The following is a 13,692-nucleotide window of genomic DNA, read 5'->3' as shown; positions in this document are numbered from 1 at the left end:
CTCCTCTGGTGAGTCAAGCTCCACTTAACAGGTGGATAAGCGAACTTTCAAATCGAAATCGCGATCGTCCGTGCTCGATTCATCATCCCCCTCAGCCATTCAACAGCAACTTTAATTCGACGTAATGACCAACGAAGGCAACAACAGTTGGCAGGAAATCTGTCGCACGGAATCTCTCGATGGAATTGTATCAATCTGTCATCGCGAACGTAGAGAGAGCGGCGGTCTCTCCTTTTTCCGCTATCGCGCAGGGTCAATCTCCCGCGGTGGAAGGCGCTCCATTACTTCCATATCATTTCGCACCCCCCAGGAAAAGGACCTCGTGGCGGCGCGAGGTTCGAGCGCAGGAGCGGCTGGCCCCGTGCGAGGCCATATGGCCGGTTGTCCTCCGCGACGGCAGAGACAAGGGCGGCCAATGGGATCGCTGCTACTTTCATGCCACTTTCGGCTTTCCGCTACCCGCCGTTCCGCCGCGTATCTCCTTCTTCATCATTCGCTTATTAAATTACATCCCCATAAATAACGCCTGCCTACCGGCTGGCTTATTTACCATTCCATCGACTCCGCGGGAGGGATCGTCTTTCCCTCCGTGGCTGACGAATCGTTGCCCGCCGTCGACTTCCAACGGGGACAACCAGGACCACCTTCCGCGGTCTTTTCTCACAGTCGACGTGCTTTATGGTTATACTGCCTTCCCAGATGCGTCCCCCATTTTTTTCCATACGTCTTGCCTTAAGAGGAATTCTAGCAGAGAAACCATCTTTACCGTTGAACCTAGATTTAACCAAGCAGTATAACATTTTAATTCAACAACTGACAGATACCACGACGATCTTGTCGCAAGTAGTAACAGATCAAATCGAAGGGCATGTAAAACTGCTGTTAAGAAAGGAACGAAAAACGAGAAGCTCGCGTGGACCCCAGTTAAAAGCCTTACGCGCGGTTTCGGAGGGAAACAATATGGTGCACCGTGGCGCGCGGTGAAGTTTCGTTAAAGCAGCCATATTTGCAGAACGAGCGGCAAAGCGCGAGAGAGAGAGTGGATAAACCCCTCCTACGTAAAGCGGGAGCACCCTCGGGGTTGGCCGTAGGATCCCAGGGATGATGCTCCACGTTGAGAGCTGCGCCGGTGGCGGCGGTGGCGGTGGCGGCGGCGGCGCGTATCCATAACCGTCCTTTGTCTAGATAACGCAATTATTACCGCGTTTCATCATACCCCCCTCGGTCGAAATTAGCCTCAAATGAAGTTACAATTACGGTATCCTCCTCCGTGTCCCCGACGTCGAACCAAGGGAAACGACGCTGCGGTGGCCACGCGGAGGAGGCGAACAGGCGGCTGAGGGAGGAAGGGAGAGAGAAAGGGCGGACGTTCAGGGGTTGAACGTCGACGACGACGACAACGAGCACGACCACAACAACGAAGACAACGACGACGAAGAGTACAGGCCGAGATACGCAATCCAGGTTGCCGTGGAAACGTCAGAGGACAGACGGAACCGCAATGAAACCGGATGGCCGCCTACTCTGCCAGCCCATAATGCTTCGTCCCCTTTTGTTCTTGGCCGAGAGCTGGAATACTAAAGTTATCCGGCCAGTGCACCGTCAAAATTCTCCCGCCGACAATCGTCGTGACGATCGTCGATGCCTTGGGACCCTCCGTCGACGCTCGACGATCTCCTTCGAGGTTTCGCGCGCCGATCTTTCGATTAAACCCGCGATTTTTCCCGATTCCCGCAGAAGGACTCGACTCGTTTCGAGTTTCAAGTAGAAACGAAACGCGATGAAACTTTCATAAAGCTGGATAAGTCTGGTTCGTTGGTGGTTCGGCTGTCAATCACTTTAACGCGGCCGATGATATCTGGGTGTACGAAAGTGGAATGGAAAGCGGAGCGAAGCTAAAGGAAACATAACGACGCGTTAATTAAGGAAACCGTGAAGGGATCGCGAAGGTAATTTAATACCCCGCGGTGAAAACGGCTGGCACCGTGTTTGATCGCGATGCAACAACGCTACCATGACTAACGCGAAGACCATCGCAACTGCGGGTATCGGCTAACGAGGGAAAGATGGAATTCCGAGGCTGCCCGCCCGATGACTCGCGGAAACGGCCATTTAATAGATGATTGACAGCTAATGAACCAACGAATGCTCGAAGATTAATCGGCTATCTCCAATGAAGTAATCACAGCGAAGTTTGATCGAATACTATTGTACCCGGCACGGTGAGCGTAATATGCCTAGTAATCGAGCATGCCACAAAATGGCGACGTCAGCTGCCGCGGCTCGCGCGCCGGAACCGCCGTTTCGCCATCTATAACCCCTTGCGCGCGGCCCCGTCGCGGAAACGTAAAAATGTTTAAACTCATCGCGGGTACGCCGCGTTTCCTTCTACCGTCATTCATTAAAATAATCGACGAGTGTTTCGAAAGTACGCTCGATCATCTGTACCGCGCGTATCTATACGCAAGATCAAGATGGATGATGGATTCAATTAAACGTAATGGGGAGGACGCACAGACCGTATCATTGCCGTTGGATAATTGAATCGCATCGTTTCGTAATGGCAATTGTAATTCCGCCACATAAATACGTGGCGCGGAAAGAGGCAGGAACTAAACGAAATCTAAATACGAGAAGCACGAGAGTCTCTCTAAATCGACAATAGCGACGATAATTGGCGAGCAGAAAAATTTCCATGAAAGGAAGAGGCTGAGCAAGTGGAGCCTAATGACCGGAAAAAGGAAGCTCATAGGTGTCTCGCGTCGAGTCATTGTACCGAAGAGAGTCAACCGACGAGTCATCCGAGGCCCCCCCGTCGGTGTCGCGGAGATCATCGTCGCGTAACACGAGCCTTGAAATTTGCATCGAAATGCAAATGGCCGGGGGACGCAAACACCGTAAGAATTTGAAGGATCGACAACTTCATAGAAGGCGATCCGGGGGTATATCGGTTCTGCGTGGCTCGCATAAATTCCCTGGGCTCCCCTCGAAATCGCATAATGGCTTGTAGATAGTCTGTGTCCTCGCGACTAGCGGACTGGTGAGAGGTGCCCGGCTACGAGGCGATATATTATAAATCGTGTGCTACATTGTGCTTTAGAGGATCACACTCGTGACTGTTGACTCGCCGGTATCATTGTTGGGAAGAGCGGCTTTTGTTGCTCGTACGCCAGCCATCGCAAACAAACACGCAAACACGCTCGAGAGTTGGGTGTGCGTGCGCGTTCGAAACGCGTACGTACGCGTCGCAAGAGAGAGTGGTACTCGAGAGCCACACGTAGCTGTGGCAGGGTGTCGGGGTTAATATAGTTGTGTGTACGGAGCAGGCAGCTGCTGTTTGACAATGCGAACTACGTCCCCGGATATAATAATATACTCGTCCCTGGTAGCGACCTGGGGGACACTTCATCAAACTGACTGCGATGCGGTGCCTGGGTATCGTGCCACGGTGCTCTGCTTTAATCTAACCTATACCTGGCCCTTTCTACCGTACGAACGTGCCTCTCGAGGGTGTACGGGAGAACCTTACGAGCGTCCGTGCGATTCTTTCGATCCATTGGAGAAGGAGCTATTATTTCTTCGTTTGTATCTAGTTTCTTCTCGATCTCGATCATTTCTCTAACGTGTGGCACGTTGTCAGCGTTGGCCGACGATATTTGGCTATATTGTACCTCTTTAAGCCTTTACAAATTAAAAATTCCGTGGGTTCGAACGTCGCGTCGATTAGCCGGAAACGGAGGCGGTGATCGCGGGATGAAAAGCGGGCGAAAATAATTAAGCCAGCCGCGAAAGATAACACCGGGCGGCAGAAACGGTAAACCCCGCTTCCTCCGCCCGTAGCTTTTGTTCAAGAATCACACCGTGCTACACCGAGAAGCGGCAAGTACAGCACGCTCCCGGGGTATATTACAGCCTCTCTCTCGAGAGAGAGGTGGTGGAATATCAGGGTACACCTTTTCCAGCCATTGTGCGCCTCTGAAGGGCGTACAATGGCCGTGGAGCGAGTCCCGTATTGTGTCTACAGCTCGACGAAATAGTTCTCTGCGACTCTCTCTCTCTCTCTCTCTACTCCTCTTTCTCCCTCTATATCTGTCTCACTCTGGCGCCTGCGTTCCCTGACCCTCTTCGGTCTCTTCTCACCCTGTTCACCCGGTTTCGTCGTCCTCTCTTATTCTTGACTCCGGGTTAAAGAGAAAGGGGAGTTCCGTTCGTACGCCGCACGCTCGAAGCATCTGCCCCTGAATGAGAGATCTGGCAAATCCTCTCGAAAGCCACCCGAAAATCCCCCGCAATCCACACCACGGGGCATATATAATGGAACGTAATAACTTTTTAGTCCCGCGCATTAGCGCCGCGAATCGAGCCGGCCGGTCCCAACTCCGGAACCATAATCGAGCAAGTGGCTTAACGCGACGGGGGTATTGTCTGGTTACCAGCGATGAAACCACAATCACGGTATTATCGCGAACGACGATACTGGTTGACGAATCTTTTATTTACCGTTAATTGGAGACAGATCTATCAACCGTTCGCGGATGAATGCCGTCGCATAAGCGACATTACGTTCCAGCGTGTGTTGCCTACGAGTAAATGTTGTTATTTTACGCGACAGATCGACGCACGTTCCTTTGATAACTCTTCCATGAAAGGAATTACGTGCAAACTAATTTACCGATCCCAGTTATCCGCGAGGGGTGACTGTTGGAGGGGCATTAAAAAAATTTCCACCGAAGAGTCGAAGCGACGGAGATGGTATTTAATCCGCGGGAATTAACTCCGATCCGCGGCAGAAAATTTAAGTCCGCCCCGTAGACGGCGACGAGAGGGGTGGAGAACTGTCAGAGGGTGGCGGAGGCTGGGAACGGTGGCGGCTTTACCGGCGAAATGCGATAAAGTTGGCGTAGAGGTAATTTGAGTATAAAGTTTTATTCGCAATAATTTAGCCGCGCGTAGAAACGGGGGTTGGTGGTTGCAAGGGAGAGAGAGGGAGAGAGAGAGAGAGATGGGGGCGTAGGTGGTGGGTTACAGAGGTGCTCGCCCCCGCGGGAAGCGTGCAGGAGCCCGGGTCATATATTTGATGGGATACTTGGCATAAAGTCGCGCATAAAAGTAATGCCAACATTAAAGTTTGTGGTTCCAGAGCCGTGGCGCGGCTGAAACTCATCCTCCTGCCACCGTACCGAACTATTCCGCTCCTATTCTCGGGACGTCTCTACGATTTTACGCTGGTCCCGAGAAGGTACGCGACCGTGGAGTGTCTTAAAGTATCGACCAACGGCGTTACCAGCCGTTATGCTTCATACGCCACCGTTCACGTTTCTGCGTCAGAGACCGCGCACGTTCCGAGATCCTGAAGACGATCCGTTTTATGCTTGGCTTTTACCATCAATGCAAACAATCGTTACTGTATCACTTTTTAACCGTCGCAAGATCACTCGTATCGAAAAATTCTTCAACGATACCTCGAAATATCAGTGCGATCCACTCAATTTCCCATTCGTTTGACCAAATACGCGAAGGCGAACGAAAGCTGAAAGAAAGTCGAGTTCGTAGGGGCGATCGGTGGCACTTCAGGGCAGATAGTCGAGCAGTTTAGTTCAGGAGTGGCCGTTGGGGAACGATCTGACGGCGCCAGGGGAGGCATAGCTTCTTCCCACGTGGCACCCTCGACACGGTCTACCCTCATAATTCTGCGAGGCCTTCCTCCAGGCGCCACCTCTGGTTTCTCCAAGGCGTCGCGGCCACGAGAGCGACGGAGAACCGACGCAGTTGAAAACCAGGGAAGGGAGCGAGATCCCTTCTTGTTCGCTACCGCGAAGGATTGGCGAGCTTCTATACACCCATCCCCCGTCGTGAATGGAAACCGCCATGTGATTTTCCAGCAGCGACAGTTTCACCCTCTTTCTTGGTGCCGCGACGGGGTCGCGGAACAGAGTTTTATGAGGGAATTGTCGATCGGTTTAATCGGTTTACTTCTGAACACGCGATCGAGACACATTGGAATCCAATCGACGATGAAGGGGTAGCTTTTCTCTGTCACATTCGTAGGTGTTAATTTTTCAAGGATTATCCAACTGGTAAAAGTTGACAGAGAATCTCGAATTGGCAAAATTTCACGATAAAAAGGATTTCCAGTAGTAGTGCTCCGGAAGATGGTATAGAATGGAGAAGGGCACTCGATGATTAGACAAAGCACGAGCAAACCGGAAGGGAAGCGACTCGAGGGAGAAGCGGAGAGTCGAACAAGAAGGGAAAAACGTTGTACCGGCGACAGAACGTTGGGGCTGCTCGATTTTCCCGTCGACCTCCGGCCATAAAGGTCTGTCGAGCAGCTTTAACGGTGCTCCCTGGTTTCCCTATCGAATCGATACACTCTCCTGCCTCTTTCAAAAATCTTGCTACGTCTCGTTTCAAGTTTCAACGAAAAGATCGTCGTACTCGCGCAAAGCGAGTTGAGTGAACGGCTGCACGGAGGAAGAGTAATCCACGAAACTTTCCGACTGCCTCGTTAACAACGGGGATAAGGATCGATCTCGTTTGAATTTCCAAGAAGATCGAAAACGCTTGGAGAATTTAAAAGGCGAAATAAATTACGGTTTCAGCAACACGTGGGATTGGTAATCGTTTTCAGCTCGAAGATTAGCGCAAGGGAAGAAGAGGCGAACCCGGGCTTATCATGGCTTTCTCTTACGTTCTTCGTAGCCGCGTGCACGAAATGAATTTCGCCGGGGTTACATAAATCATGCAACGCGAATCGGTAACGGTCGCTGATACTTATAAATGCATCGATAACGAACGAAACAGCGGCGAGCGCGATGCTAATTAGAAGATAGGGAAACGGCTCGCGCGCGGCTCTGGATAACCAACGAGAGAGAAGCCCTCGGCTCTCGCGCGGCCCTCGAAAACGCAGCGTGTGGCAACGGTTCGCACCATCTGTACGACGATAAAATCTGCACCTGTTGTGCGGACGCTCTGGCGTCGTTGCGCTTATTAGATCGCCGATCGGCGCTCATTATACCCGCGGCCACGGCCCTCTTGGTTGCGTTCCACCGCGTTTCGCGGAAGCCACGGGCCCCGATTTCCATCGCCTCCTCGGATCGGCTAAATCAAAGTCCCTTACGTTCGCGCAATTAAAAACCGCCAACCGGTTATTAAAGCTCTGTTGCAACGGGCCCGCTGTTCCTTTTACAATGTTTTACTCGTCGAACAGAATGGGAGGAAATACGTGGAATTACGACGTTGGCGAACCATCGAGGAGTCACGATGCAAAATGGAGACGAAGCACGCATCAGAGCGAATTCTTTCCAGCTTGATTAGTAGCTGTAGAGAGGTATTAAAAATAACGACGATACTTTGTACAGCTTGGGATAACTTAGAAAGGGCTGGGCTGACTGATAAAACAGTTCAGCGTCCGCGTAGATCGGAGGTATGATACATACCAATTTGCCGGCGGGTTTATTGGCGCCAGCAGGCTCAACGATTTAGGATCGTCGCTAGCCCGCGTCACCCCAGAGTCTAACCCTGATAAGGATCGTTGCTAATTGTTGCGAATTGGCGAAGGTGGCGAACGAGCCAGGGAGATCGGGCAACAGGTGTCATCTGATTGATCGCCGTAGCTCGCACCCCCACGATTACCTAGCCCACAAACACATCCACGCCAGAAACGAACGACTTAATGTCGATCCATTACGCGCTCGCCCGTTGCCACGCGAAACCGCTGACCTATTGTGCGCGGCAAATGTTTCGCCAGCGTGGATCACGCTGATTAAAAAGTCTCTGAATCAAGAAACCGATGAAACACCAAGATCAAGCAAGACGCAGCTGTAGCTGTGAGAGTCGACGATAGAAAAGTCGAGGAGAACACAATCCCAAGCATCGTACAGGCTCCAAACGCGGTTCAGTTAGCGGTACCCGATCACTTCCGTTCTCCGTGCGCTCCGCGAGGGCGTAGTGGGTCGTCGATCGGCGCCTGAGGGACGCGTCGCGTCCGCTTCTTCCGCGAGCAGAGTCGACGTACGCGCGAGCGGTACACCAGCGAGATTAACAACGGTGCGCCCGCGAATATTCGCCAGGATAATTGATACCGACGTCAGAGGACTGGCTGACCATTGAAACCGCGCGCACAATATATCATGGATAATAAGCAGTCGGTGGACGAGCGGAAGGGCGGCAGGGTGGAGAGCGCGGGACTTCGTTATAGCTGGCTGATGTCTGCGTACTCTCCTTGATGCGATTATGATACGCGACCGTTCCGCAGAGTCACGTAGCTATTCTATATCGAAGGTGGAGGCGATCCGACGGGCCTGTCCCGAACAATGGCGAACGACACACGCGTTGTTCCCGCGTTGGTGCACGCGCACCAGAGGCTGGATGGACCGAGCGTGTTCCTGGGCACGCGGTTGCCAGGGTACCACGGGGGATGATCGTGCGCGAACTGGCCCGCGTGATCGTAATTAATCATCCCGGTAACTTCGCGCCGGAGGATCGGTATCTGATCGTTTCTAGTTAGCCGTGGAAAAATTCCGTTACGCCTACTACTTGTGTTTCTGGTTTCGATCCCGCTTCACCCTGTGCATTGTCAGCTAGGAAAGAGATTGAAGAATCTCTTCACTTTATTTTAGTTACTTCCTAGCAACGGTACGATTCCTTCCACGCCCACGATTCCCAATAAACCAACCAAGTTCATCCATAAGTTAGCCAAGTCACATCGAATAGCCGCGTTCGTCGCGATTTAAAATGGCGAGGTTAAAACCACGGATATCGTCTCTGTTCCTGGTATTCTAATGACCACGTAACCCTATACACGTTGCCCATCTCCATTGTCCGCAGAATCGTGAGGAACAAAGCGGCGGAGAAGGCGAAGCACGCGCATCAGCAACAGCAGGCGCAGCAGCAGCAAGGTCAGCAGCAAGGTCAGCCGGGATCAGGTGGTTCCGTGTCTGTGATAGCCCATGCACCTGCAACGGCGGCGGGTCACCCGGCGGCGACCGCTCCCAACGCTTACAGCATCAGCGGCATCCTGGGAATCCCGGCGCACCATCAGGACCCGAACGGCAACAGTATCAAGAGAAAACGCACCGACGACGGTGAGTCATTGAATTCCCCCGCCCGCGGATGTCGATGATCCCGCGACCCGCGATCGTCCGTCCCGCTAACCAACGCCGCCGCCGCCGCCGCCGTCGCGATGACTCTCGCGATTCGAACCGATCGATCCCTCCCGCGTGTCTCGCACTAGTGCGACACACGCGAACGAGGGAACGCTCGACGCGACGAGGCACCAAACGTAAGAAGAGAACGAAAAATAATAGCGGACGAGCTTATGTAAACGTCAGATCGGATCGCGCGAAGGCGTCGCGGCTACATTTCACTCGCGATTGTTGCCCGCCGGGGTTATATAAGGCCCAGCAAGAAACGAGATATCGCTTAGATCGACGTCACACCCGAGTAAATCGGCACGAGTTTCGCCCTGGCCACCTCGGAACTGGCCTGAACAATGGCCCCGCAGTTGAACCGTTCCGCGGGACGATGATACCACGGTGACGTTACGTTGGTCCCACTCAATTTGTTTCGAGCTCCCATTGTCCGCGCCCCCTCGAGACGTTCGTATTTTCGTCGCGTTGTCCCTGGTATCAAGCGAAAGGGTTGCCAGAGGATCTCCTCGTTGCCTCCTTTCAATTGGCCGCAGCGAAGACAGCGGAGGAGGCGACGATTGAGCAACTCTTAGGCTTTTATCCGCGAGTCGTATTCGATTTGCCTTTACATCGTCCATACTTAGGGAAACTTAACGATGTCGCGAATTTAAGATCCTCTGTGGTTCGAACAATGGTTCGTTGGGGGAAATCTAGGTCGTAGAGGCTTGTACTTGGGTTTTGTTAACGTTTGAAGATACTGCTCGTGCTAATTAGAGAAGGTATTTAGCTGAGGATCGCTTACGCTATTTTAAGCAAAGTTAATGGTAAAGCTTTGATAGAGAGTAGAGTAATCTCGATCGATCGGCCAATTATGAACGTATCCAAACGCATCCCCGCTCGAATCGAGCCAGATCCGGTCGGCGATCTTGCTCGAGCTACGAACCAACGATTCCAAGCGTCACCACAAACCCAACCAAGATTAGCTACACGTATACACAGCGTGGGTATCAGTCAAACGTCGCGCAGCACGTGCTGCGATTCATTCTGCTGTCATTGCGTGAATAACGCGTCCCGAAATATTCTCGACACGTGCCGTTGCGACACGTGACCGACGTTGCTCGAACCCGGCGAGAAACGTAGCCGCGTCTCGGACGCGTACACGTTAGGTGCGAACAACCCTCGACGCTCGCGAGCGCTCTCAGCTTCTTTCCGGGCCGGATCGAATCGTCGCAACCCCTTTTTGTTTCTACCAATCTCGCGATCCGTGACTAACGATCGCGTCCTCGCGTAACAATGAAACCGTGATTTGTATTCCCGCGAACGGAACACGATTTCTCGCTGCCGTTGATTTCTTGAGGCGATCTCGCAATTTAAGTGCCGCGTTGGAGGAAACCGCGTATGGTTCTTGACAACCGCCCAATTTTTCCGTATCGAACGAACCAAATCCTCGTTCGACGAATAGTCGCACAGCTTTTCCGTCGAGAAACGCGAAAGGGAGAGAGAGAGCTGGGGGATGCTGCTCTCCGGTACAACCCCCCGATCAAAGTGGCACGGACGCGTCTCGCGCGCGCACATACCGATAGACGTATCGATTCGTACATCGCGGGGGCTCGCGCGAAGCGTGCTCTCGCCGATGGTACGCGAGCAATTCGATATAATCGGATTATGAGCGCGGCGATATGCGGTCGCAAAAGTGGTCGCGTCCGCGGCGAGAGCACTCAGTGTTTTGCGGCCGAGGGGGCGGCCGGAGGGGGTAGAACGCGTATTAGATTATAAACTTCACAGACCACAGACCGGCTCCTCTATCCCCCGGCAACGACACATTAGCCTCCCTGTCCTCCGGGGAGATGATCGCCGGCTGTTCTCGCGAACCACCGCGCCTCTTAACCGGCTGGAATTTCAACGAGCACGCCGCGACGATCGTTTACCGCGGTGCTCACGAACGCTCGATCTGCGGTGAACGCGCCGCGTCCACCCGATGCGTCGCGATCCTCCGGCAGAAAAAAAAACGGGGCCACCCTGCGGGAAGGAGAACCGAGGCGTCCACTTCGCGACATGTGGATCCGATCTGGCGTGTTCAGCCATTTTGGTTTCTAGATTTTTCACTTTTTCCCTGCTCCACGAACGGATCGGTAGACCACAAATTTGTATTCCTTTTTACTGGGCGGGGTGGTACGAGGCGAATCGATGGTAACGATAGACGACAGTAGACTCGATTTGTGGACATTCTACGTTTATTTGCACGGCGCATGCCGATACGAGGAGTATGAGGAAAGGAATCCGCGGTTTTTAGTCCAGGTGGCATTCTGCGATTTCAGTTTAAGTATTTTAATGCCCGTGCATTATACGCGGAATGTTGTAGCGTGTTCCGTCTTTTCAGAGAGAGCTATCGGACGTGACGGAAGATTTACGATCGGGTATGGGATCGAAATGATTTAGCAACATCATTTTTAGACCGTGGACATTCCATCGGTTGCTTGCCTGGTGTACTCTTGACGAGCTTCGAGAGTCGATAAGTTAAAAATCGGCCAGCGGAATTCGGTTAATTGGGAGGCAGGATTTCGAATAGCGAATCAAACGACAAAAACGATCGATCATGCATCGACAGGGTTATTTATGCGTTCGATAGAGTGGCTAAGACGTGTACTAGATTCGAAGAATCCCCGGGGCTTATTACGAATTTACGAACAACCTCTCGAGGGAAGCATTGCAATCTATCGGGGCTGTTTGTTGTCGCGTTACATCTGCGCGCTTTTGCCCCATGCAGAAATCCAAAAGGCCGGCGTTGTCCCACCCTATATTCGACGGGCGACCGTAGGGGACAGAGAACCGGGACCAGATTCACCCCAGAGTCCATTATTACCCGTGTATTGTATTGCTTAACATTGACTCAATTGCTTTCGAATAACGCGGCCGCTCTCCCACCCTCTATCTCCCTTTCTCTCTCTCTCTCTCTCTCGCACCACCACGGCGCGTACGTACGCTTTTGCCCTCACGGGCATCAATCGAATTATTCGATTTACTGCTCTTTTCGGGGGGAGAAACGCTGACCTTCCTTCCGCCATAACTCAACCACTGTCAAATCTGTCGAGGACCAGTGACCGTAATTTTGCAGAAGCTACAAGAATTTGCATTAGACAGCACAACCCTGCCGGGGCGCGTCGCGTCCGACGAATTTATGGCGTCCACCGTCGAGGCTTAATCACCCGCGACGCCACTTTCTCCCGCGGCCCCGTTCCTCCTAAAATTCAATCAGCCATATTTGGATAACCGCGCGAGAAGAAAAGCCAACCAATCGCGACGTGCACCAAGATCCGTTTTAAACGAATTCCCGAACGCGTGTCCCCTCTGAACTCTAAATGGAATCTCGCCCCGTGCAACGTTACACGAAAACCAGACTCCGCGGCGGAGAGCAGAGAGCAAGAGAGCCGAGAGGCAGACGGAGGGGGAGGGCGCGATTAACTCGGCCGATCGAATCGTAAAATTCAAGCAAGTTCATGGAAGCCCACGGTACCGGTGCGCCGTGTTTGAAACGGGGGTTTTATAGCGGTCCAGGAGAGAACAAACCCAGCCGGTCGAATGGTCGGGACCGTCGGCCGGACTGGACAATCACAACTTGACAGGGAGGTTTAACGAGCCCTATGCTACGTACTCCACCCATCTACCCTCGGATGGTCATTTAATTATTCGAGATACCCAAACGTTGGACCATCTACCCCCACCGCCGACGCTGGCATAGTCCGTTTCGCCAACCCCTACCACCGTTCCACGGGATCGTTGGTCAGTTTCATCCTCCTTCCATGTCCAACCGCCTCTCCCCGCGTGCACGTCCACTAAAAGGGTAGAGCGGTATACCGTCCACCACCACCCCCTCGCGCGTCGTCCACCCGCCGATGTACCGACACTCGTCCCACGTGCTTGTTTCTATATTAAACCGACTGGATGGCCGGGAGATAATAAAGACGTATAATGGAATCGAAATTGTTTCTCTATCTATCAATGCCATACACGGGTCTCTGTGCACGGGGGCCGATCCGTCCGACCCCGTCCGACAGATTCAATTTAGCTTCGCGAGGCCACGTTTAATTTGTGTCTTGATTCGTGGGTAATACCGCGGGCCGCGTGTACGTTGTCTAGCGTAGATACGTAGCCGGTGGACGGGACCAGGGGTGCCGTTTTGGTAGACGGACGGTCGTCGCGCGGTTACGATCGCATCGCCATCCCCGATGGCGGACGCTGGGATATCACGAAGCTCGGTAGCACGCGTCGCGGCTCGACAAGAGTTGTTTCGTTATCGCGCGTAATGGTCGAGAAGCTCTGGGACCGCAATGCAGACGTTGATTTGATTGCAGATGACAACCGAGACCTGAACGATCATCCCGAGGACGACCTGAAGAGGCAAAGAAGCAACTACAACGGCGACCAAATGTACCCGCCCGTACGTGTTACATCCTCATACGATCCTCTTCTACTCCTGTTTCTCTCTTTGATATCCGTTTAAGAGCGAATCAGGAAGGTGGGCCATCGACGCCTAACGATAAGTCGATGCCCAACGTTTTCT

The 13,692-nt window shown here is 52.8% G+C and overlaps 1 protein-coding gene across 7 annotated transcripts in view; it reads left to right on the top strand.

The window, feature by feature from the left end:
* Sv (paired box protein shaven) overlaps window positions 1-13,692 on the top strand; it is a 136,149-nt gene that overhangs the window by 117,267 nt on the left and 5,190 nt on the right. For all 7 annotated transcript variants that reach the window (XM_076909892.1, XM_076909886.1, XM_076909889.1 and 4 more), the window contains 2 exons: window positions 8,830-9,086; window positions 13,484-13,569. In XM_076909892.1, coding sequence (XP_076766007.1) covers window positions 8,830-9,086; window positions 13,484-13,569 — 343 coding nt within the window. The remainder of the gene's footprint in view (window positions 1-8,829; window positions 9,087-13,483; window positions 13,570-13,692) is intronic.

Source organism: Xylocopa sonorina, chromosome 2 (assembly GCF_050948175.1).
Source record: "Xylocopa sonorina isolate GNS202 chromosome 2, iyXylSono1_principal, whole genome shotgun sequence".
NCBI lineage: Eukaryota > Metazoa > Arthropoda > Insecta > Hymenoptera > Apidae > Xylocopa > Xylocopa sonorina.
The sequence above is the reverse complement of the archived record's forward strand: the minus strand, read 5'-3'. Positions and strand labels throughout refer to the sequence as shown.